The sequence below is a fragment of the Antechinus flavipes genome, chromosome 1 (genome assembly GCF_016432865.1).
Source record: "Antechinus flavipes isolate AdamAnt ecotype Samford, QLD, Australia chromosome 1, AdamAnt_v2, whole genome shotgun sequence".
Classification (NCBI taxonomy): Eukaryota; Metazoa; Chordata; class Mammalia; order Dasyuromorphia; family Dasyuridae; genus Antechinus; species Antechinus flavipes.
In genome coordinates this window covers 697,139,050-697,164,347 of record NC_067398.1, presented here as the reverse complement: position 1 = coordinate 697,164,347, position 25,298 = coordinate 697,139,050, and the positions used below count along the sequence as shown (strand labels likewise).

At 55.7% G+C, this 25,298-nt stretch overlaps 2 protein-coding genes across 2 annotated transcripts in view; one reads left to right on the top strand and one right to left on the bottom strand.

Annotated features, from left to right (window-relative positions):
• The window catches only part of NAA25 (N-alpha-acetyltransferase 25, NatB auxiliary subunit), a 38,874-nt gene extending 24,380 nt beyond the window's left edge, over window positions 1–14,494 (top strand). Inside the window, exons 16-24 of the mRNA XM_051972805.1 lie at window positions 3,492–3,643; window positions 4,175–4,300; window positions 4,496–4,739; window positions 6,750–6,873; window positions 7,554–7,619; window positions 8,061–8,158; window positions 8,469–8,579; window positions 10,043–10,189; window positions 11,666–14,494. Of these exons, the coding sequence (XP_051828765.1) occupies window positions 3,492–3,643; window positions 4,175–4,300; window positions 4,496–4,739; window positions 6,750–6,873; window positions 7,554–7,619; window positions 8,061–8,158; window positions 8,469–8,579; window positions 10,043–10,189; window positions 11,666–11,785 (1,188 nt within the window). The 3' untranslated portion in view covers window positions 11,786–14,494. The remainder of the gene's footprint in view (window positions 1–3,491; window positions 3,644–4,174; window positions 4,301–4,495; window positions 4,740–6,749; window positions 6,874–7,553; window positions 7,620–8,060; window positions 8,159–8,468; window positions 8,580–10,042; window positions 10,190–11,665) is intronic.
• A 7,499-nt stretch (window positions 14,495–21,993) lies between these two features.
• ERP29 (endoplasmic reticulum protein 29) lies at window positions 21,994–25,029 on the bottom strand. Its single transcript, XM_051972804.1, has 3 exons — window positions 24,862–25,029; window positions 23,642–23,780; window positions 21,994–22,648 (listed from the first exon to the last, which is right to left on the bottom strand). Exons 1-3 carry the CDS (start codon window positions 25,012–25,014, stop codon window positions 22,146–22,148), a joined length of 795 nt encoding a protein of 264 aa, XP_051828764.1. The 5' UTR covers window positions 25,015–25,029; the 3' UTR covers window positions 21,994–22,145.
• Window positions 25,030–25,298: the final 269 nt, after the last annotated feature.

Below are 25,298 nucleotides of genomic sequence, written 5' to 3'. Positions count from 1 at the left end.
GCTTTCCTCTGTTAATGTGATACTTAGACTATCCAGCTTCCGAAGCACTTGGCAGCTAAACTAACTCAGCTCTTAGCCTCGTGCCTGGCCCATCGGGGAGGATGAATGAATGTTGATTGATTGACTGGATAAGCTGTTCTTTTTGAACATCGGATAAAAAGAGAAAAATTTTAAAGGATCGGTTCTGGCAAATGATTCGTCCATATTCTGATTTAGAGACTTCGGAAGGAAGGCCAGCAGGTTTTCTGAGTAGCTGGTTGCTGGCGTGTAGAGGGTCTCTCCTCACTGTCCTGCAGTTCCCTTGTAGAGTTCCCACGTTAGGAGCTCACCTGCTCTTATTGGAAGGAGAAGTTAGGGGTCAGTCAGTAGGTTTTAGTTAAATGGACTCTTTGGGCCTCGGCACGTGACTGACTACAGGCCTCTGTGGGCAGTGACTGATGTGCCCGCTGCCCTCTCTCTGTGTGCGGGGCAGTGTCCGAACATGAAGGAGAAGGAAGGGCAGGTCCTTCCGAAGTCCATTGCTGGGAAAGTGTGTGGCGGGGGGTGGGCACCTCCGTATCCCTGGGGATCATTTCCCCTGGCAGAGCCTGCAAGAACAATCGGACTCCATGCTTCTCCCCATATTCAACTGCTTGTCGTGGACTGTTTGTCAGAGAGTGTTTCATTATATTTTAAAATACAAAGACGGACCGAGCCCGGAAGACAATCCCAGCATTCTGCTTCTTGTTCTGCCAAGCCTGGCAATGACTGAAGAAAGGGATGTTTCGGGCAGCGTCTTGGGGGTTTTCAGGTTTGCAGTAACCTATGGGGCGAGTCCAGGCCCGGCCCTTGGCCTGGGTTCTGTGGCCACAAGGCTCCGTTTTCACAGAGAAGCAGATTTTCATGGTCAGTGGACAAGGATGATGCTTCATTGCGTATTCACAGAGCTGGGTCCCTGATCTTTCAGCGTATTAGAAGTCACAGGTGGTTGTCGTAAAATAAAAGTCTGGATCCTTCGGGCTTTGTGTCCAGAAAACCCAAGGGACATTTGAGGTGAGAAGCAGCTCCAGTGAGAAGAAACTCATTTCCAAGCTGGAAGAAGCCTTTGAATAATGTATCCTTTCTCGCTTTGATATTTGGCTGGTGGTGAGGATAATCCGGGGCCTGAAGACGGATGACCTTATAAACCAGAAACAGCAGCAACTCAACCTCACGGCTGTGGAAGCGGGAACCAAAACTCCTCCTAAAGCTGATTTATTTCTTAATATTTTCTATCAAGAAGATCTGGTTTCTTTAGCTGTGAGCAAGATGCTGTCTCCCCCATGGACCTGGAGAAGAGGGCAGTGCCCCGGGCCACAGGAAACCTGGCAGAGGACACTGCTGCGGGAGGACCGTGCTCCATGCCCCTGAATCTGCACAGAGAGGTGTCCCTGACATCTGCACGGCGGCTTGTGCCAGCTGCCAGATGAGGAATTGCAGAGGGCCCGGGGCGGGGGGCCTGCTTTGGGGAAGACGGGAACCTCGGAGGGTGTTGAGAGCCTGTGTGTGTGTGCCTGGGTGCCCACCGCTCCCCCGCAGCCCTCTTTGCTCCCGTTCAGTTTGCGCTCATTTTGAAATGGACACTTGTCAGCATCCCTGGGGGGGGAGTGCAGAAAGGGGGGCTTTTCCTTCGTGGGGCTCCTGAGGAGCTGAGCCAGCTCTGAACAAGCTCTTCCCTCTGGAGGGCGAGCTGCTCTCGGATTCCCCGGGCCTCCAGAAGCGCCTTTGGGGCCCGTGGGGCCATCGTGCCAGGCAGGGCTGTTAGGCTGGCGCAGCCGCGCAGGAAGGTTCTCGAGTTGGCCTCTGTGCCCTCTCGGCAGCGACCAGGGTTCATTTCAGAGTCGGAAGGGACCCCCCTCACCTCGGTGACCTCAGTGTGCCCTGATTGGCCGAGCCCGCTTGCCTGCAGTCTCTAGCCCGGTCTCCCGTAGGCCAGGCCGGGGGGCGCTGCTGTTCCCCCCATCGGACACTCTTTGGCTCTCTACTCTGACCCGCTTTGGGGGCCATGACACAGGCAGGCTTAAAGGAGGACTACCGTGGAAAGACCCCCAGGGCATTAGCTGCCTTGTAGCCTGGGAAAGAGTAGTGTGGCTTCCTTCCTGCTGGGCTCTCCAGCTTTTCTTGCATTTAATTTCTGCCAAACTCTTGTAATTCCCGGGGCCATCTAGAATGAGAACCACCTGAAGCTCTTAGTTGGGGTGGAGTGGGTGCTTTTAGCCTTTGGTCTGAGCCCGAGAGCCACTGGGGTCTCACGCTGACCGCCCGGGGAATCCCCGCTCCACCGGCTGTGAGCGCTCCGGGCACCTGCGGCTCCGACCCCTGCCGTGCCTGCCCCTGCTCTCCCCTCTGCCCCTCGGCTAGGGCAGCCCCACCCCCCGTAGGCAGTTAAGGGAAGAGGCGCTCTCGCTCTCCTCGAGTCGAGCCAGAAAGTAACATGAGGATTTTCAGGTAGTCCTTCTCTAAGCCAGCAGGATCACAAGTAATCTTTTTAATTTTCTTGTGTCCGTCCGTCTTTAATTTCTCCAGATACTGCAGGCAAACAGCTCACCGAGGTGTCCCGTGGGGGTTTAAAAGCCGCATCGAGTGCAGTTGAATTAGCGCCCCTGGCGCAATCCCGCGGCCTGATATGAACCCTGCGAGGCTGTTAATCAGAGGGTATGTTGTGACTATTGCCCTATTTTCCTATCATGCACATTATCTGGACGTAATGGAGAGGGGACAGAGGCAGCCGAGGGAGGCCGCAGAAAGGAGGCCGCTTTAGAGAGCGCTCGTGTCGCGTGGTCGCGTCTTGGCAGGCGTTGGATTTTTGTGGAGGTTTTTGGAGGCTGGTGCCGTCTTGGGTCCTGAGGACATGGCTCCTTCCCGGGAAGCTCGGTTCCCCGGGATCCTTCTCGTCCTCTTGGGCGGCTTCTCCCAGGGGTTCCAGGTCACCGCCCGGTTGTGCTCGGCATCGTGTCACTCGGGGGGTCGGGGTTCCTCCGGGACTAGCGGTGGCGTGGGCCTGCGTGTCGGCCTTGTTGGTGTCGCCCCGAAGTCTTGGCGCTATGTGATCGTGTACTCAAAGTAACAATAAAGTGAGAAGGAGCCAGCACGTCTCTGGGCCTTTTTTAGGGGGGGAACCAGTGCAGGCAGTGGGTCTGTTTTTGAAGCCTTGCTAGAAACAGGCTCTCCCCGCCATCTTAAGGAAAGCACCAGGGGCTGTTTCCTGGCGGGCTCAGGCACAGGGCGGCTGCTCCGAGAGTCAGGGAGGGGGTGACATGAACGCGGCCACGCGGGGGCTGGTGTCGGCCAAGGGGGCGCGCGGAGCAGCGGGGAGGGCTCGGAGGTTAGTGATCACGGCCGCGGCTAGCCTGCAAGTGCTTCCTTAGTTCTCTGTTGGGCTCTGTTCTGGACTTCCTGGTTGAATTGCTTTGCTGGCGAGCTTTTCTGATCGTTAAAGATGATCATGCCGATGGGATGTTTTTTCTTCGCAGACCTCAGAATACATTATTCAAGCCTACAAATATGGTGCATTTGAGAAGATCCCAGAGTTCATCGCTTTCAGAAACAGGCTCAACAACTCTCTGCACTTTGCCCAAGTGCGCACGGAGCGGATGTTGCTGGACCTGATGCTGGAAGCCAACATGTGAGTGTGGCCCGGGGCTGTGGAGGGAGCGATGGCCTTGAGCGTCTGAAGCCCGGTGGGGAGGCAGGCGGAGCGGGACAGTCCGGACCGGCGCTGCCCCGGCAGCAGAGCCCACCTCGGCTCTCTTTCCTTAAAGTCCATGGATTGTTCATTGTCCAACCTGGAAAATTGTGCCCATTGTCCCCACTGTGTGTCCATCGACTCCGAGGGAAGCTCCCAGCCTGAGCTGACCACCGCTCCCCTCCTTGTGGACAGCCCCAGGACTCCTTCCACCCATTGTTCTTTATCCCAGCCTAAAGAAAACTCTCGGAGGAGCAGAGGCAGAAGGGGCAGCTAGACGGGGCCTCAGAGGACCAGATTCAGAGCCCGATTTGGCTGCCAGGGTCCCCTTTCCTGGCCCCCCTTTATTTTCTCTCTGGCTCTGAGACCCTGGGACCCTCCTTGTAGGGGGTTTGTAAACGTGTGCTTTGAGGCGCTTCTCCCTTCTTCCCTGAAGGTTCTGTAAACATGGTCCTTATGTTTGTGTCACAGATCGACCAGCTTGGAAGAAAGTGTCAAGTCCATGAGTCTGAGCCCCGAGGAGGATGACATCCCCTGGAAAGACCTGCGAGACAATAGGGACCTCCACGTTTTCTTCACCTGGGATCCCAAGGAGAGGTACCTGCTATTTAACTCAGAATCAGGCCCACCCCTTGTACTGTCTGCTCCTGACTCACCGGGTCTACGAGGGTGGTCCAGGTTTGGGGTAGGATGTGGCTGGGAGCCCCCGGACGGCTCAGACGGTTACTGTGAAAAGGTGAAGTGGCCACTGGCTTCTGCTGGCTTAGCCCTTGCTGGTGTTTCTGCCCTAAGGGACATTTCTGAAGAGCACAAGAAACTCTCCCTGGAGGAAGAGACCCTCTGGCTGCGCATCCGTTCCCTGACCCTGAGATTGGTCAGCGGGCTTCCAACTCTCAGCCACCCCGTGGAGCCAAAAAACTCAGACAAGACAACAGAGAACGGCGTCTCCTCGAGGATCGATACCATCCGTTCGCTTCTCCAGCAGCTGGAAGGCGTGATGGACGCGGGAAAGCGATTTGTGGAACGGAAGGTCCAGGTACATGAGAAGCAGGGCTGGGCCGGGGCCGGCGGCCTTCGTGTGGGGGAGGGCACCAGGAGACCCAGGTTTGAGTCCTGACCACTTCCTTCTGCATGAACCCTGGGCAGGCCCCCGAGCTCCCAGGATCCAGGCCTCTGGCTCGTGGCCAACTGCGAGTCTGCAATTTTAAAAGTGAGAGAGGACTGTTCCAGTCTCGGGTATACCCCCACCCATGGGTGGGGGGGCCTTGGCGTCCCCTCTGTCACACCATCCAATGAGGAGGTGCCTTCCAAGGCAGCGTGGCCTGTTTTTAACTTGCGTCTTCCCCTTGCTGCTCTGAGGGGCCCAGAGGTCAGCTGGTCCGTCTCTGCTGGCAGTCCCTGGGGACGCTCTTGTGTACTTTGCCGATCTTTAGGCTTTGATTCTTAGCAGACCCCCATTCGGCCTGAGCTCGAGGCCCCCGGCTGTCCTGTGGTCTCCAGCTTCTCTGAACCCTCCCTCAAACTGGGCCCCCAGAAGAGACCACCATGGGATGGGCGCCTCCTTCTTGACTCTTTTTGCCTGTTGCTCACTCAGGCTTTCTGATCTTTTCACACACTTTAATTGGTGTCTAGACAAACTTCTGTCTTATGCTCGATGGTTTTGAACCAAAGCGTCAGATTTTACATTTCTCCCAAATTCTATTTCATCTTCTTAGATTTGGTTCTGAGTCATATTATTTTGGGTCCTCCCTTGGTCATCCACTGGAGCATGTTAACTGTGCTTCCCCCCCGTGTGACACACGATCTGAAGAACGGGCTGTTTGTGAGGGTTCACGTCACTGGAGAAACTCCTCGACAGTGTCAGGGTCCTGAGGCCCGAGGCCCCTCTCAGGGAACCCTTCCTAAGGGTCACAGAACCAGGGGCTCTACTCTTCGGGCCCGGCCTTTTCTTCCAGGCCCTTGTCCCAACATCTTTGCTTAAAGTATCTCTCGTGTCCATCCTTTGACCCACAAGTTTACTAAACATGTCAGAGAATCAGAGTGGCCTGGCCTGGTCTGTCCTGGCCCATGCTGGTCCGTCCTGGCCCGGCCCGGCCCATCCTGGTCCGTCCTGGTCCGTCCTGGCCCATCCTGGCCCATGCTGGTCCGTCCTGGTCCGTCCTGGCCTGGCCTGGCCCATCCTGGCCCATCCTGGTCCGTCCTGGCCCGGCCTGGCTGCCGGGGCTCCTGGTGATGGTGGCTTTCTTGTCTCCCTGGGCACTGGCTTCCCTCTCACAGCACTCCCAGATTTGGGCCCGCCCGTGTCACCAGAGCCCCATCTCTTCCCTTTTTGGAAAAGCAGGCCATGTGCCCCCCCTTTCTCCTTCCTCCCGTGCTCACGGAGCCCTGAGTGGGGCGTGGGGAGGGTGAGCCGTCTCCCGGCTCTTTCGGGGCATGAGGACAGAGTCCTTCAGGGTTCCAATTCCTCCGTTACAGCCACTGCTCTCTTACTGTCTTGGGGACCAGCAGCCCATTGGCCATTTCTCTCCTGACTGTTTAAGTCCAAAAATCCTTCTCCTTGTCAAAAAGAACAGAAGCAGGACAGGGATTGAATGACTGCCCAAAGTCCCAGAATCATCGCCTTGCCCGGCCCCCGCTGCCACCCTGCCCCCTCCCTGTATGTGTCGGGGATCTCTCTAAAGCGGGCCCCCTCCCCAGTGTGCCAGAGGCCGCCCCCGATCTCCGCTCTGAGCTTTGTCATTCCAGGTGGGCTTTAGAGGCGCGTCCAGTGCCCGTGTCCTGGGTCTGCTCAAACCTTGGCTGCCCAAGGACCTGGGTTCAGCTCCCGACTTTAGGCTGCCTGGGCAGACTCAGGAAGAGGAGGGGATCCTTGTGGCTCCAGAGCCAGACCCCGTCTCACATGCATCGGGGACGCCTTCCCAAGGCTTGGCCCGCTCCTTGTGAGCCCCGTGACCCCAGACTCGGGGTCCCCGGACAGTCCCCTCCCCCAGGGGCCTCGTGCCTCTGGCTTCCCTGCCTGATGAGACCTTTTTCCTTCCCTCCACAGTATCCTTTCCTGGGTCCTGTCCCCACCCGGATGGCCGGCTTCTTCAGCAGCGGCTGCTGTCAGTGCCAGACCAGCTCCTTCTATCTCGTTAGTGACATTTATGAACTAGATACCAATGGCCTAGGTAAGACGTGAGTGTGTGAGAGTCCCGCCTCGGGCTTTGGCCAGATAACTCTGGCTGCTGATTCAGAGATGATGATTTTGTTTGCTCTGAAAGTAAATCCGGCATGTTGGGGGGAAGCTTCATTCAGCAGAAACTCTAGGCTGAGACAGTAAATAGCGTTTGATTCCCAATGACAGCAGCTGTCACCCAGGGGGTGGCCTAGGCCCACACGAGCCGCTCAGTGGGCGGAGCCCCTCGTCCCCGCTGCCCGTGCTGACGGCGGCTCGGAGGGCGCCTCTGAGAGGCCGGGGCTCTGCCCCCCTCCCCCCCGCAGCCTTCGGGGCGCCTGTCACAGCGGCTTTCCGCCGTGCAAACTCACCACTTAACTGGGAGGTTTCGAAATGGCAGAGCCCGCTGGGGTCGCGCAGAGCCTGTATCCGGAGGGCTGAACGTTGGGGCTGGATCAGAATTGGGACTGTCTTGGGGGAGTGTTCCACCCACACCGGTCATTTATTGAAAGAAGCGGGTTTTGATCTCGCCCTCAATCGGGGCGATGGTTCTGGCCGAGAAGGCACGAGTCCCCGCAGAGGTTCGGGGTCCGGGTGGGCCCAGGGGGCGCAGGCTCAGCAGGGAGGTTCTCGGGAGCCGTGTGCGCCTTCCCTCTACACGTGACAAAGCAGAATGTTCTCCTTCCTTTTCAGAGGACACGGCCGAGATCCAGGAGAGAATAGGGAATAGTTGTGACTCTTTATTAGAGCAGTTAAGGGGTAAGTGACACTGAGGAGTCCCTGTTGTGCACGTGCACTTTTCCGGAATGGCTCATCTCTGGGCAGCAGGCGTGATGAGGTTCGGGCGCGCTGATCTGGGGGGTCCTTCCCTTCCCGGGAGCCCCCGAGCCCTTCTGCCTCATCCTCCCGAAGCAGAGTGGTTGTGACTCTGCGGTGATGGGGATTCCTAGTCCGAAACCTGGGCCTGAGAGGGAGAGACATCTCTGGTCTTTCCATGGGGAGCGCCCTTCGTTCTCCCGGCTGCGGCCTCTGATTTTTCAGGGCCCAGAAACCTACGGGAGTGTCCCTGAGATGGGGGGAAGATCATAAAGAGAGGAGGTGCCTTCCCCTCCCCCCCTGCTCCCAGAGGCCCCGCTCAGCCTCTGGCCCCCCCTTGGGCCAACAAGAGACCGACTGGGGTCTTTGCCTTTTGTCTTGCAGAAGTGTTCAGTCAGTGTAAAGGAGACATACTAGAAGTACAGGACGGGGGCCTGAAGACGCATCCCAGAATCTTAGAGAATTTGGTCTTCTTTGTGGAGGTGAGCACGCCACCCTGCCCCTTCCCTCCCCTCCCCCCCTCCCCCCCAGCCTGTGTGTTTCCCCAGCTCCCCTTCTGTGAAATGGGGGTGGGGAGAGGCCAGGAGACCCCCAGGGTCCCTTACTGGCTCTGGGTCATGGCACCCTAAGAGTCTCTGTTTTTCTGTCTCTCCCTCCCTCCCTCCTTTCCTCTCTCTGTCTCTCTCCCTCTCTCTCCTTCCCCCCTTCCTTCCCCCACTCTCTCTCACCCCCTCCCCAATCTCTCCCCCTCTCTGCCTCTTGCTTAATGCACATTTCTTTTTTTTCCCTCAGACCATCTCCATTGTCCTCTGGGTGACTAGTTACTGTGACAATGTCCTGCAGCCGTATAAATTAAATCTACAGAAGAGGAAAAAGAAGAAAAAAGAAACCAACACCCTGATGGTAATCACCGCCGTGGGGAGGGGTCGGGCCCCACTGCCACTGCCCTCCCCCCCTTCCTATGCAGGGAGTGCCCTCCCCTCCCCCCAGGCCCTTGTTCCCGTGGCCTCAGGCGGTCTGTGTCTCCGGGAGGGACACAAACAAGATGCGCTCGTTCGGGCTTTGCTCTAACTTCAGACAGAGATGAGAAAGGCGCAGCTCATGTGCATTTTGGGGAAAAGGTCTGGGGCCTTGGGGGCCTGCAAGTCCAGGAATGGGCATAGGGCAGCTGAGGGGGCGCCAGGGGCCTGCTCGGAGAGCCGGGTCAGTCCTCCCTGAGAAGGACCAGAGAGCGTCTGGAGGAGGATGCCGGGCAGGGAACGAGAGCGGTCGGCCCGGGCAGGACTGGGGCCCCATCTTGGCTCCGAGGCTGGTGTGGCCCGGGCCGAACGCTGCCTTTGGGCTTTGGCCTGGGTGTTAGAGCTCGGTGCAGAGCGGCCCGTGTGCTGAAGCCCCTGCCCTTTCTGAGACGCTGACGGCCTGGGGGGAGGGGGAGAGACCCCCGGGCCAGGGGCAGACCCGGAGGCACTTCCGGAAGGGAGCCCGCTTGGCTGGGCTAGGGGAGACGACCAGGGAAGCTTTGGGGTGTGTGTCCTTGGGCAGCTCCCACGGTCCTCAGCATGCACGGGTGGAGGCACATGCACTGACCCACTGACAGCCAAGGGGGCAGCCATGAGCCCTTCGGAGGCTGCGGTTCAACACGCGCAATGTGTGGGGGCACGGGCTTGTCCAGGAGAGTCTGAGGGGAGACGGGCCCCGGCCCCTTCCTGGCCCCTGCCCTAGCCTGTGAGCGGCAGAGAGATGGCACCTGGTGGGGTGCTGGCCACCTCAGAGGAGCCCCTTCCTTCCGAGGAGCCCCTTCCTTCCGAGGAAGCCGGCCAGGGGTCTGTGGGCTACTGCCAGCCCCAGCTCACAGTCCCTCTGGCCCTGTCGGTCACTAGGGCTGCTGCTGCTGAGGAAGGGGCCCCTTCTGCACAGGTACTGCAGGGGCCAGGCTGGGGGAAGCCCCTTGTAGCACTGACCAGTTGGGCAGTCTCCTCCCCCTCGCTCCAGGGGCTGTTCTGACCTTTCCCCAATCCGGCCCCACAAGGACGTAAGCCATGGGCACGAGCTTGGGCCCCACATCCTGGGGGATAAGGATGAGGTCTCCCTGGGAGGCCAGGGCCGGGGCAGTGAGCGCTCTGGCGAATAGCCAGTCAGCATGTCGGCCAGGAGGCGGTCCCTGCAGCGGCCTCGTGCCCCAGACCTTGGGCTCTGGCTGCCCATTGCACGAGCCAGAGACGGCGGGGGTCACTGAGGGCTGCGGTCAGGCTGGCAGCGGAGGGCGGGGCTGGACAGGCAGGGCTGGCCATCCTCCGGCTGGGCCCCCCCCTCGCTTGCCATGGCCGGGCTCCCGGGAATCTCATTCCCCTCTCCTGTCCCTGCAGCCGCCCATCTTCTCCAGCTTCCAGCACTATGTGGCCGGTCTCCAGCTGCTCATCTCCGGCGTCCTAGAGCACATCAAGGGGCTCGAGACTCTGTTGGCTGCACTGAAACTTGAAGAATTATCCCTAGAAGACCCTGCTCTTTCACAGGTAAGAGATGGGTAACCCGCCACTCCCTCCCTGCCAACTCCCAGGCCCGGCCCTGGGGGATCGGGTTTGTCCAAGGTCCGGACGGAGAGCGAGCTGTGGAGTTGAGCCTGAGGACCCCTTCTCATCCCAGGAGGGCCCCTGGGACCCTCCTGCTCCTTCCGAGGGCTTATGGGGGATTTTTGTGTTTGTTTTTAAATCAAGGAAACTGACACTATCGATATGCAGCTGTCAGAATATTTAAAAAACAGTTGTTTAGACCCCCTGAGATCTGTCCATAGCGAAGCGCTGTCCCCAAGCCAAGACTCCTAACACTCAGGAGAAACTGAGGCAGGCTGGCCAATGAGTCTCCGGACCGACTTGTTACCTTGATGGGAACAGTGATAGTGATGGGGGCGGGGAGGGGGGTGGTGGGGAGAAAGCAGCCTGTGGAGCAGATAAGGAACCGCTCAGCAGCTGGGCCCGCCCCAGCACCTCTGGCTCTTCCTGCCTCCACTTGGCCCTTTCTGTGCTTAAGTTTGGGGGCAGTAAGGGAGGCGTGGAAATGACCGGCCCAGGGGACACAGGCCTGGGTCCCAAGGGAAGCACAAATAAGCTTTCTTTAGTTCTTACTGTGGGCCGAGCACTAGGGCTGCCCGTGGAAATGGGGAGGCTAGTTGTGCTCCTGAGGGTCTCCCCACTCCAATACAGGGGAGCGAGGGCCTTCAGCTTCCCCAGGGGGTCCGATGAGACCAAGGAGTCAGCAGGGGGCGGGGGGAGCCCATTGTATCCAAGCTGTGTTTTTAGATCCTGTCTGACTTATTTACCTCTACTGAGCCTAAAGTAATTAGCATGGAAGGTCTGGAAGGAAGATATTTGAACTGATCAGATACCCTCCCTCCCTCCCTTTCTTTCTTCTGTCCTTCCTTCTTTCCCTCTCTTCTTTTTCCCTCCCCCTTTCCTTCCTCTCTCCTTCCTTCCTTCCTCCTTCCCTCTTTCCCTCCCCTTTTCCTTCCTCCCTGCCTCCTTTCTTCCCTCCCTCTTTCCTTCCTTCCTTCCTCCTTCCTCTTTCCCTCCTCCTTTCCTTCTCCTCTCCTCCCTGCCTTCCTCTCCTACCAGGGGAAGCAGGGCTGCACTTTTGCCCAGTGGAGGTGGACAGCCGCTCTGTTTGCAGCAGGTGCCCAGGCGGGACATTGATCCCTGGTCTCACTGGGAAGACGGGGCCCCCAGTGCTAATGCTGGGAAGGAGCCCCAGCAAGGCCTTGGGCCTGTTGAGGGTTGAGGGCAGCCTAATTCTTGTAGCAATTGCCACCATTTCCACCCATAGATAGTCCAACCTTCGGAACAAAGGATAAAAGGGATGGGCTGGGAGGCTTCTCGGGGCGTGGCCAGGCCCTCTGCACCCGGAGGTCCCCCCACTCCTGCAGAGAAGGGCTGGGAGGCGGGGCCGGGCAGCCCCTGCAGCCCCTCGGCGTCAGCCGCTCGTTCCCTTCTCCGCAGGAGGAGAAGTTCACAAAGACTGTGCATGGGAAGGTGCAGAGCAGCTACCAGCACTCGCTTCAGGAAATCGGGGAGCTGCTGAAAAAGCGGCTCGAGACCATGAAGAAGCTCAAAGTGTAACTGCAGAGGCCGGACCGCCCGGGAAGACTCCTGGCCCCAGCCCCGCCCAGCTGCCCGCCGCCGGACTCCACAACTTCCTCATAAAATGCATGAAGGACTTTGATCTTGAATTAATTTTTTAGGTATTAACTATATACAGCTGATTAAATTATTGTACATAAACCGGCAGCCGAGCCCTCCCCTAGGTTTGACCACTTTTTATACGTGTTCATTATTAAGCATATGGCAGCAACCAGAGAAACCCTCCTCTTCCTCCTTTCCAGCTCCAGAAACTCCTGGGGCTTGTTTTTAGAAGCAGCAATAGCAACTCCGAAATAAAAGCTCCAGCCCAGGGCAGCCGGACGGCCTCCCCAGGGAGGGAGAATCGGGGTCTGGCCTTGCCTTGCCTTAGAAACAGCAGAAAGCAGAGGCCTGTTCGCCTTGGAACCCGCCCCTCCCCTGGAGCTCCCCGGGGGCTGGGGGCAAAGGAGCCTCCGCTCTGGACACTCGGGGGCGCCCTCGGCGTCGGTGCCAGCGGGCCGCGAGCTCCGGCCCTGCCCCGTGCCCGCCTTTGAAATCTGAACCAGGGATAGGGAGGCAGTGGAAGCGGCTGTCCAGGGGAGAGAAGGAGCCGGACCGTCTCCCAGGCCACGGGTCCCAAGCAGCCCGCCTCTCGTCCGTGGGCCGGAGTGACGGGAATTGCTTTCGGAAAGCCAAGAGACGTGATGTACATGATATATGCAGTGAATCCCTGTACCACTGTCACTGATTCTTCAGTCATATACTACAATCAGTTCATGAATTAAAAACAAAAAAATAGGTGCTTGAAAATGAAGACTTAGTGCTTGAGGGCCTTTGCTGGTGGGGGCAGGGCAGGGAGGGAGCGGGCAGAGCCCTGGGCACGTGCGGGGCTTTCAGGCTGAGCCAGAGTCCCTGGAGCTTCCTGTGGGCCGAGGTGGAGAGTCCCCCAGGGCACGGGCAGCCCTGCTCCCCGGAAGGAGCCCGAGGACGCCCCTGCCTGGGCACTGGGGGTGCGTGGGGCTGGCTTCTTCCCCGACCCTTGGATCACACGCAGAGTCCGCTACTCTTTAAAAGCAAGTACTCTTATCTTCTCCAATGAATTTGACCATTTTTTTTTTTAATTTCTTGGAAAGGTTAAAAAAAAAAAATCTTCCTATGCAAAAACCACTTGCTTTTTTTGGTTCTCCTGGCTTCGAGAGACCTTTGAGGGTTTCAGAAATCTGTGATCTGGCCTACAATAATTGATTTTCCTATTTAAAACTCTGAAAGGAAGTTGAAAAGGATCACAATCCCCTCCTCCAAAAAGACTTACTAAAAACGCTCCATCGCTGACAACTGGGACCCTGGAAGAGAAGTCGCTGTGACGGGAAACGCCGGCGGTCAGTCTCCTGGGCCGCCGTCGCCAGAGGAAGGCCGAAGACCATCTGCGAAGCGCTCCGGCCTGGACGCGGTTCGGCCCCGGCCTCCGGCCCGTGGGGTGGGAGTGGGGACGGGAGGCGGCCTTTCCGGAGAGCTTTGGGAGGGGGTCGTGGGTGCGGGTGGGTGTGTGTCTGTGTCCGTGCGTGTGCTGGAGGGAGGCTCTCCGTGACCATCCTGAAACGTACCCTCTGTAGAAATAGCCACCGAGAGAAGACGGACCTCGCCCGCCGAGCATGCACCGGGCCGGGAAGCTGGGTCCCGTCCCGAGGGGGCGTCTCGCGGTTCCTGCGGCCTCTCCAGCCAATCTCTGCTTTCCGGTGGTGGTCACCCCCAACCCCCCAAGGGTTCAGTGTCAAATAATGTTACTGGGGGGGTCGGGGATTGTTACTTTGTTTCTTGTTGACTTTTGTATTAACTGTAGCATTGAAATCAAATTCAACCTCTTACATCTTGCAATGTCTTTGTATAAAAAAAAAAAAAACGAAAAACTAAATTGTGTGCAGAAATGGCCAATATCTTGTTGATCTAGTCTTTTGGAAACTTTGTCACACCCTATAAATTGTGTACAGTTAAAAAAAATATATATATATCTATATATATCTATATATTCTTACATGAGTAAAGAAGCACCCTCCAACATGATGGATGTCATTTGGTATTTGACAAAGAATCCCAAATAATCCCTTGCTGCTGCTGTTTTTTGTTGTGGGTTTTTTGTTTGGGGGGTTCTGGGGTTTTGTTTTGATGGGATTTGGGGTTGGGTTTTTTTTTTTTAAGTGTGCCGAATTGAAATTTTAAAACAAGGCGTGGAAGAGATTAGACTACTGTCTATGCCCCAAGAGCTCTTGGTTTTATTTCACCGGTATCTCCTAAGTGTGAGATCCACCCTCCCAAGCGGACGCGGAGATGCAGTCACGTCGGTGGGCGGCGCTCGATCCCGGCGTGCGGGAGAGGAAGATGACCGGTCCCGGACCCGGGAGTAGCACGCGGCTGGCCTGCTCACGGCCCCCCTCACCTGCGTCTATTTTAACCGTTCCAACTTTGTGTTTCCATTTTGCAATCATTATGTTCAATCAGAATTTGTCTTATTATTTTTTTTTTTTAACGTACGGGGTTCCGTTGTACCTGCCATTTTGTTTTCTCTACTTTCTCATGAATTATTTGATGTAATTTATGAATGTAGAAGGCCGCATCTGTCCTTCTTCAGAATTAAGTGACACGGGCATAGCAAACCTGCTTTAAACTGGATGGGTTAATAATTTATATAAAAGATAGTTTCATTACAAGTTAGCCTGGTTCCTGTCATTGTTGTTCTTTCCCGTAGGGACCCACCTCCTTAATAGTGACCCAGTCCTGGGCTCATGCACAGAAGGGATTACTCGCGCATCTCAACATGCTTTTCCAAGAGAATCAGTCTTGTTAAAAAGCGAAATGGTTTTGATGATAAGAACGCGAGCCCTGGGTCCATGTCCCGGTGAACCGCTGTGACGGAGGAGGTCCGGCTGCTCACCCGTCCTGGCCACAGGGCCTCAACCTGGGAGTTCCCTGGGCCCTCGCTGGCTCCGAGAACAAGGGAGAAGAGTTAGTCTGGGGGAGTGGAGGAAATGTCCACTTGGGCATTGCCCACATCAAGTCATACACTTGGACAAAAAGGTAATGATCTTTGGCAAGGGAAGCCTTTCTGTACGGCTGCAGCCTCCCCCTTTCCAGGTCCGCAAAACTCACGTTAGCTCTTGGTAGTGTGAGTGTGGACTTTGTTCCCATTTTACAGATGAGAAAACTGACACTCTGATTTCCAGGGCCTTAGCCCCAGGATCCCAGCTCCACTGCATGGCCACGTGCTCGGTGCAGGTGCCAGATGTGGGGCAGAGGACCTGGTCAAACCCTACCTCTGATCTTAGCCGAGTCACTTTCTGGCTGTCAGAAGAGAGGGTTGGACTTGGTGGGCTATGAAGTCCTTCTAGCTCCAGGCCCACGGCCCACTCGGCTTCTCCTCCATCCTGCAACAAGAGCCACCCGTGATCGGGCGCTGACTGAGGTTGGGCACCGTGGGTCAGGCCCTGGTCACCAGGAAAGGAGCAAGCGAGCCCCCTCCGGCCTGTTCCAGGGTTGTCCCCCTCTGGGATTCAGAAGCTGGAGGAGACTTCCCGCCGTGTCCAGTAGATGGAGAGGGGACCAGGCTGGCCACAGGACCCTCCTCCCAGCCTCAACTCGCTTTCAGGTCTGCCTCCCGCCAGGCCAGCCCTGCGGACCGCTACCGCCCCGCTCGGGAACAAGCACTCATTAAGTGCCTGCTGTGTGCAGCCGCCGCTCGGTGCTTTGGTACAGAGGCCGGCGTGAGAAGGGCTGTGGGGGTGAGCCAGGGGAGCAGGGGCCCCGACGTGGCTGAGTCACACCGGGCGAGCCCCTTCCCTGTGGAGAGTTAGGGGAGCACCCTCCTCCCACGGACCTCCTCCCCAGCAGCGGCTCCCAGGGCCGCCCTGGCCGCGTGGCCGGCCCACCTTTCCTTCTCTATGGTTCCTTTTATATCCTAGACTGCTTCCAACCCCCCACTGCCTCCACTGTCCCAGCCTCCGCGGGCTGCAGACAAGGGGCAGATGGGCTCCGTGTCTCAGTCACGCAGAACGTTAGTATTAAAGGCATGAGCCTGTTCCTCGAGGAGCTTGGGGTCAGGGGGAGCTTGGCTATTTCCTAAAGGAAATCTAATTGACTCTTTTCCAGCTGTTCAGTTCTGGGCCCAATTCACTCATGTGAACCTTTTGGCCCGGATCTGTAGCGCTTTCTGTCTCTGTCTGTCTCCCTCTGTATCTGGCTCCAATTCTGTCTCCCTGTCTCCCTCTTCTTTCTCACCTCTCTCTGTCTCTATCTTTGTCTCTGTTTCTCTCTGTATCCCTCTTTCTATCTCTCTCGTTTCCCCCTCCATCTCTATATGACTATGTTTCTGTGTTTCTCTGTCTCTCTCTCTCTCTCTGTCTCTGTAGCTCCCATCTGCTTTCTACCTTTCTGTCTTCCCTGTCTTCCTATCCTCCCTGATGGCAGCATCTCCAGATTTCTGTTCTTATTCCATGTCCTCATCTGGGCCATAGACAGCTTTTTTTTTTTTTTTTTAAAAGCTTTTTATTTTCAAATCATATACATGGATAACTTTGAACACTGACCCTTGCAAAACGTTGTGTTCCAAATTTTCCCCTCCCCATAGACAGCAAGAAATCCAGAATATGTTAGACATGTGCGATTCTTCTGTACGTATTTCCCCAATTATCGTGCTGTATAAGAAACATCCTATTATGTACGCCTAATTTGGATTTTACATATATTTTTACCATGTTTAACATATTGGATTACATGCTATCTAAGAGACAGGGTAGAGAAAGGGGGGGGAGGGAATTGGAACCCAAGGTTTTTCAAGGGGCAATGTTGAAAAAATTATCCTTGTATATGTTTAAAAAATAAACTTCAATAAAAAATATTAAAAAGGAGAAAAAATGAGTAAGAAAACAAAATGCGAGAAAATACCATGTTGTGATCCACATTCATTTCCCACAGTCCCCTCCCTGGGAACAGATGGCTCTCTTCATCACAAGATCATTGGAACTGGCCTGAACCATCTCATTGTTGAGAAGAGCCAGGTCATAGACATCTTTCATCCACTTGGCTTTCCCTGTGTGATGATCGAGTCAGACGCCTCTGCCTGGTCCACGACCTCTCCCAGGAGGCTCTGCAGCATCCCAGCGGCTCTCACTGTTGTCCTCCAATGGGAACACCTGGAGGACCTCAACAAGCCCGGGGACTCCCAAGAGGATGCTTCTCATGGGCCGACAAAAGGAAGAAATGGACCTGGGGGAAGGAGGAGAAGCAATTTGCCTGGGGCCACCCAAATAAATAGCTGAACCTCATCCAATGGTTCCAAATCCACCAGGAACTGAAATCCATCTTTTTTACAGGGATTCTCTTTTTCAGATCAACCATAGGACTTTACTGTCCATGAATCTATTTTTTATTTTCATTTTTGGTAACTGCATTTCAATATAGTTGGAGTTTTTTGGCGGTCAGTATTTTATTCACTTAAAGCCATGATTCTGAGAAGGCTTCCATAGCCTTCCCCAGGGAGCCCAGGATGTAAGGCTGTCTAATGCCGCCCCCTCAATTGGCAGTGATGTTGAGGAAAGGGAGCTGGACTAGTCAGGAGAAATCGGGCTTCCGATACCTCCTCTGACGTGATCGCTGGTGATCCCGTCACATCTCAGAGCCTTGGCTGCCCCATCCGAAAAATAACAATAATTCCTTCTCTTGGATTTGTTAGAGGCAGAGGCAGGTGTCCTAGTGGATAGAATTAGGAAAACCAGAATTGGAAATCTGCTTTGGATAACTTGTGTGAAGACTCTGGGCAAGTCATTGAATCTGTTTCCCTCAGTTTCCTCATCTGTAAAGTGGGGATAATAATAGCACCTGCCTTCCAGTTATTGATCCATATTGATCCAGGGAGAATCTAATGAGTCAATAAGAAGAGTATTCTGCAAACTAAAACATCATCTGAAAGGCTACCTCTTCTGAGGATTGAGATCAAGTGAGAGAATGTTTGGAAAATAACTCGTAGACTTTAAATCTCTGCAAATGTCAGTTGACTTTAGGGGTCCTGAGAGTGTAAGTGATTTGGGAATATTCTCTTGGGCCATAAAGAGTGGAGGGATGACCTCTCAGATGAGATATTTGGGAAGAGTTTAGGACTGTGCCCGGTATAGAGTAGACACTTTGCAAATGTGCTTGTTCCCTCTCAAGTTGATGCTAAATTGGATTTGGGATTAGGGCAAATCACTCATATTAAGGCCGGATTTGTGGGTTACCAGATCGGTGCGGTCCAAGCCCTTCCTGTATATGACAAAGGCTGGAGACCCAGGAAGGTGAAAGATCCCCCTGCCTCCGACCCCTCCATGGGGGCATCTCGGGTCCTTGGAGAGTCACCCAAAGTGCTCTGATCCTGAGTTGGAGCAAGTGTCTGGACTCCCAGTTCTGCCCCCCATTATCTAGCAGCCACAGTTTCCTTATCTGTAAAGTGAGGGCTTCCCTTAAATAAATCTAATGATTCCCCTGCCCTTTCTTCAAGTTTCCTTTTTTTTTTCTTCTGTTGAGGGCATGTAATGAAATGCTTTCTAAATTTTCATTGGTTAACATCTATCCCATAGGGAGAGAGTCATAGCCTCAGACACCCTCACTTGCCTCATCTTCTCCCACATGCAATCTGTTGTCTTTTCTTTTTTTCTTTTTCTTTTTTTTTTTTTAATGCTCGGGCAATTGGGGTTAAGTGACTTGCCCAGGATCACACAGCCAGGAAGTGTTAAGTGTCTGAGGCCGGATTTGAACTCAGCTCCTCCTGACTTCAGGGCTGGTACTCCAGCCACTGTGCCAACTAGCTGCCCCTGCCCAGTCTTTCTGATTCCACATCCAAAACATGTCTTCTGCCTCCAATTGGCCAGCCCTCTCATCCGGACTATGGCAGTAGCCTCCTAATTGCTCTTTCTCTTGAAACCTCTTCCTTCTCCATCAATCTCCCCAATACAGTGGCAGAAAATATGCTACCTAAAGTGGAAATCTGACCTGTTTGTCCCCTGCTTAAAAAATACTCGGTGGCTCCCTACTGCCCCAAGTCTCCTATTGCCTCCTCCTCCTGTGAGGGAAGGCCATCACCATCTGCCTCCTACCCGTAGATCCAGGCTTAATAAGCCTGTGTAACACACATTGCTCTCCACACTTTTTTCAATAATATTTTATTTTCAAAATATATACAAAGAAAGTTTTCAACATTCACCCTTGCAAAAGCCCATGTTCCAATTTTTTCTCCCTCCCTTCTCCCACCTACTGCTCTAGACATCAAGTAATCCAATATAGGTTAAGCGTGTGCAATTCTTCTACACATATTTCCACTTTGGAAACGTGTGCTGCACAAGAAAAATCAGCTCATAAAGGGGAAAAAATGAGAAAAAAAAGAGCAAGCAAACAACAAAAAGGGGAAAAAATGAGAAAAAAAAGAGCAAGCAAACAACAACAAAAAGAGTATAAATACTACTATGTGACCCATGTTCAGTCTCCATAGTTCTGGATATAATGGCTCTCTCCATCACAAGTCCATTAGAAGTGACCGGGCTCCTTGTTGAAAAGAGCCACGTCCGTCAGAGCTGGTCATCGCATAATCTCGGTGCTGGTTCCCACACTCCTTATGGGGACCACCACACGTCCGGGGCCCACGTCTCCGCCTCCACATCTTAGGCCTGAGTTGTCTCCTCCTAAAGGAAGCGTTTTCCTTTTCTGGTACTCTATCTCCTCACATCAGCATATATGCACTCCACTGTTTACATGCGCATACATAGGCCACATGCAGTTTGGAAGGACGGGACAGTTGGTGTTTGGAGGCTTCCTCCTTGTATCCTCAGAATGCCACCTGTTTACCCATGGGAGGGGCATCTTAAAAATACCCATGGCAGTAACAGGATAAAGCAGATTAACTCCCCCTTTTCCACTTGTGTTACAGGAGCCTTGCCAGCAGGGTCCAGGAGGACCATGTAGTCCAAACTCTGTTTTTATAGAGAAGGCAATTGAGGCACAAGTTTACCTGAGCACTAGGGGTTGGAGATGAAGTTTGAACCCAGATGCCCTGGGTCCAGAACCAGCCCATCAACACGGCTGCTTTGTGATTATTCTGGGCCCCTTTCTGGGGGCCGCTTCCCTGCTTGCTGCTGTAGCCCCCAACCCAGGGTTTGTTGTAGGATCCTCCATGCAGAACTGACCTGAATCAGGGGAATAGACTGGGAAGATCGCTGGGTTTAGTCAGGTACCCCCCATCTGCCTGCGATCTTGGGGGGACATCAGCCTCTCCACTTCATTTTATTCATCTGTAAAATGGGCACAAGGAACGATGGTCTTGGGGGGAGGGGCAGGGAAGTTGGATAACACTTGTCGAGTTTTCCCTAGCCATGGATCTATGATCAAACTCACCCTCAATTTTAGAAGAGATGTTTAAACAATGACTTGCTCAGTGACCCAGCCATGAAGTAGCAGCATCGGAATCCGAACTCGGGTTCCGACACCAGATCCGGCCCTCCTCACATGGGACTCCACGTGCCTCCTCCCGCTCCCTGCCCCACAGAAATGGTTTTGGCTAGAGGTGGCTGGTGGGAAGGGAGGGGAAACAGCCCTTTGGATGTGGCTGACTCGGTTGGACCTGTGCGACCCTCATAGGGCTCAGATGGAGGAGGGAGCTCAAGCTCCCCAGCCTCCCATTCCCCTGCAGATAACTGCCTCCCTCTCAGGGGAATGGCTAACAGCATCATGGTGCAGTAGTGCATTCTGGCTCCGGGTCCTTCCAAGGACACGCTGGCCCGACCGCCATGGGCAGGGACTTGTGCCAGGGAGGAGGAAAGGAGCAGGTGGGGCTGCTCTGGGCCCAGCTCCCCTGCACCTGCTGCCTCAGTTTCCTTATTTCTACAAGGTTGGTCCATTTCAGCCCCTCTGAGCTTTATTTCATTACCTGCAAATGGTGACTGTTAGATCTGATTTTTTTTCTTTATTCATTTTTATTTTTCTGATATATTAACTTTTTATTTTATTTTTATTTTTAAAACAATGAAGGATAATTTTTCGCCACTGACCCTCGCCAAACCTCGTGTTCCAATTTCTCTCCCCTTATGGCAAGTAATCTTTTAAAATACACATTTCTTTATGAACTATGTTGGGAGAGGAAAAAAAAAAGCAAATCAACACAGCAAATATTGACTGACATTCAGTCTCCATGGTTCATTTTCTGGGCGCAGATGGCGTTTTCTATTCAGTTTACTGGGATCACCTTGGATGGACGCAATATCTGTGCTGCTGTGGATTTATGATCTTACAGGGAATGGAAAAAACGTTTATTAAAAGCCTACAAACTGAGGCAAACAGGGAGAAGTGACTCGCCCAGGCCCACACAGCTGCCAAGCTCTGAGGCCGCAGCAAACTCAGATTTTCCCGACTCCCTCTGCCCCGTTTCTTCTTCTAAATCAGACCTAATCTTCAGCACAAAGGAGCCAATTTGTGGGTCTCGATCTGTGAACCTGCCCCCACCCCAGCAGTTTCCTAACAGTGGTCTGGGAGCTCTGGCTTTTTAGAACCCCTCAGAGTTGGGGGGGGGGGAATTGGGAATGCAGCGGATGGCTGATTTTCATGATGGCGGCAGGAGTTCATCCCACTGCGGAAACCCAGATACGCGCCAGGCAACTACCCGTGTTCGGGTTGGAGATTTAAAAGCCAGTCCCCCATCTTGGGGAGAAACCGGAGCCCAGGCTGGCCACGGCACAGCAGCACCGTCTGAGCCCAGGGCCTCCGAACTCGCCACGCTGCCTGGTCCAGCCTCGGGGCTGCCAGCTAAGCCGGGGGCTCCGCGGGAGGCAGCGCTGGGACCCCCGGGCCACGAGCAGTGACAAAACACACACACAGCCCACCGAGGGCGCAGGCAGTGAGAAAATATATTGTTCCGCAGAGCGGGTTATAGAAAACACAGCGGGGTCCATCCTTGCCCCCCCCCCCCCATTCACACCCCGCAGTGATCCCAGCCTCCTGGAGAAGCTTTGGTCACTCGGAATCAGGGATCCCGGGGGGACCATCTGCGACAGGACGAGATTCGAATCCGGACCCACTTGATGCTCATCACCCTTGACTGCTACCAAAAATGGGGGGCAGGGGACCCCTGGGCAGCAGGAGGAGGGGAGAGGGCGGGGAGGGGGCCGTCTACCAAGCCGGAAGAGACTCACAGTCAGGGGCCCAGACAGCGCACTGTTTATTATAGGGATTAGCACCGGTCCTTCTCTGGGGCAGGTTTACAGCTCTCTCCCGGGTCACCATCAGGGGCAGGGGAGGGGTCCCCGCACCCTGAGATCCCCGATCCTTCCTGCTCCCACCCCCCGGCCCTTCCTCAGAGTTCTTCTCTGCCCTCGCCCTTCTTCTGGAAGGCGGTGAGGATGTTGAGGGTCTTCTGAAGCTCCTCCTTCTTCCCTTCGCTCATCTTGTTCTTCTCAATCAGCTTGGAGATTCTGGCCGTCTCCGTGGCCACGAAGCCCTCGCCCTGGTCCAGGATCTTGCCCATGATCTTCAGGTACTGCTCGGCCCACTTCTTCTCGGCCTCCTTGACCTCGGCCAGGCCGGCCTGGCCCTGCTCCATCAGGGCCTTCCGCTGCTCGGCCCCTGCGGCGCCCAGGAACCGGGCGGCCAGCGTGTCGTAGGGGAGCAGGCAGCCGGGCATGCCCAGGTAGACGCCCTGGCCCTTCAGCCAGCGCTGGATGGCGCCCACCTTCACCGGCCCCGCGTAGGGCACGGGGTGCTCAAAGTCCCCGTTCCGGAAGAGGTAGAACGCCGGGTAACTGTCCTTGCTGAGCTTGTACTTCTCGCCCAGTTCCAGGTTCAGCTTGTCGCCGTAATCTGCGAAAGGAACCGGTCATTGGGGCAGGGCCAGGACCCCCCAGATGGCCCTGCTGCCCCCCACCCCGACTTCCTCTGGCTGTGCCCCAGAGAGAGGGAAGGGCAGTGAAGACCAGAGAGAGAAGGGAGACAGAGGGACAGAGAGAAGGGAGACAGAGAAAGGAGAGAGGGACAGATAGAAGGGGGACAAGAGGGACAGACAGAAGGAAGACAGAGAGACAGACAGAAGGGAGACAGAGAGACAGACAGATACAGAAATAGAGGGAAGGGAAACAGAGAACCAGAGAAGGGAGAAAGAGGGACAGACAGAAGGGAGACAGAGAGACAGATACAGAGATAAAGAAACAGACAGAAGGGAGACAGAGAGACAGACAGAAGGGAAAGAGGGAGAGAGACAGATACAGAAAGGCAGATAGAGAAGGGAGAGAGAGATACAGATACAGAGAGGGACAGGAGACAAAGACAGACAAGGGAGACAGAGACAGATACAGAGAGAAGGGAGAGACCCTCCAGAGAAACAGAAGGGAGACAGAGAGACAGAGGGACAGAGGGACAGACAGACAGGAGGGAGACAGAGACAGGAGGGAGACAGAGGAACAGACAGAAGGGAGTCAGATACACACAGGCGCCAGGGGACCCAAGAAGCAGAGAGAGAAAGCTTCCCTTCCCCTATGCATGTATTAACAGCTTTTAATTTTTCCAAATACAAGACAAGACCGTTTTCAACATTCATCCTTGCAAAACTTTTGTGTTCCAAATCGGGCAGTTCCTCTCTCTATGTCCACACTTATCTTGCTGCACAAGAAAACTCGGATCATAAGGCTCCCCCACTGTGGCCGAAGGTCGCTAGAGGCCGCGGGCTGCCCCCCAAGCTCACTTCCTCCCAGCTCTGCTCCCCCCAGTTTCGCTTCCTCCGCGGGGTGACAAATGACCCGGGGCCCTCGGCTGCGGCCGCTGCTTCTCCCGAGGGAGGGAGGCTTCCCCCCGCTGTACCTGAGATCCCCACCTCCGCGATCAGGAGGTCCTCGCTGGAGGCCGAGCTCTCCGCCAGGGTCTTGAACTCGTCCTGCTTTTCCCCATAAGGATACTGGGTGTCGAACTTCACCAGGACATATTTGCTTTTGGGGATGACCTGAAGGAGGGGAAGACGAGACTGGGCTGACCTGGGAGAATGGGGGAGACCCAGCCCGCTCCCGTTCCGCTTGGGGAGGATGCTTTGTCCTGTTCTCTGGCACCCTCCGACTAGTCCCCTCCCACTGTGGCCCTGGCTGGAGCCCAGAGAGAGAGAGACCAACACAACTTCTGCCTCTGCCCTAGATTCAAATCCTCCTCCGCAGCCGAACTCCTGTGACCACGTCCCCGGGGGGCTGGAGCCCGAATCTTGTCTTACAGAACCCTAGTTCCACCAGTTTGTTATTGACAAGAAAACCCTGAGAACATGAGGTGATTTGGGCAAAGTAAGGAGCAATGGCAGCACTTGAACTCAGGTCCCTGAGGAACCTCCATTTCACTTCATTCTCTGTGCGGCACACAGCAGGTGCTTGATAATTGCTTGCTGACCGGGCAGCTCCCAGGGAAGCCCAGAGCTCCAAGTAGGAGGTTCCCAACTAGGAACCAGCCCTACCTTCAGGGCTCACAGATTCATTCTGTGACATCCCCGGTTCTAAGGCCCTCGGAGCTCTGACGTCCCCGTTCTGTAGCGCCCCCAGCCCTTCGGACCCTCCCCCCCCCCCAGTTTTGATTTTGCCATTCTAAGGCCCCTCAAGGATAGAACACAAAGTGCCCGGGGAGGGATTCGAACTCAGGGCCCAAAACAGAGCACGTGGCTCCCTAGGGACCAGCTAGCAATTAACAAAGGCAGCTGGAAAAGGGGGGGAAGGGGAGCAGGGGAAGTTCCTGGGCTTAGGAGCCCGCGCGGAGCTAAAAGCGGGGGAGGGGGCTTTAGAGGTGGGAGCTCCAAGAGAAGCTCCCCCCTTCCCAGGCCCCAGCTCCCGCCCCCTCCCGAACCTCGGGCTCCCTCGCCCCAGGGGGCCGAGGCGGGCAGGGGCGCAGGCGCGGCCCCGGGCTCGGGCCGCGGCTCCCACTTGTCCCCCGGGGATTGGCCCCCACGTGGCACCGCCCCTGGGAGGCTCGGCTCGGCCTCCGCCCCCGCGCCCCCGCCGAGCCCGGCGCCCCGCCCGCCGTCCCCGGCCTCCCCAGGCCCCGGCGCCCACCTTATAGAAGGTGATGGTGTCGAGGGGCAGCGCGCCCTTGGTGTGCAGAGCGCGGCCGCCCGGCGGGGCGCCCAGCAGCCCCAGCAGCGCCAGCAGCAGCGCCAGCGCCCGCGGGGAGCGGGGGAGCCCGCCGCCGGACCCCGCCGCAGCCATCGCGCCCCCCGGCCTGCACTAGCCGGCCCGAGCAGCAGACCCCTGGCCGCGGGGGGCGGGGAGGGTCACGTGGCGCCGCCGCCCCCGCCCCGGAGGGGGAGGAGCAGTCGCCCGCCGCTGGCCCAGCCTGGGACCCGAGGGGGGGAGGAGGAGCATCCTAGAGAGGGAGGGGTGGTGCCGCCTGGAGGTGGGGAGGAGCACTGGGGGGGAAGGGGAGAAGGGAGCATCCTGGAGAGGGAGGGGGCGGTGCAACCTGGGGGAAGGGGAAATGGGGTCTGGAGGAG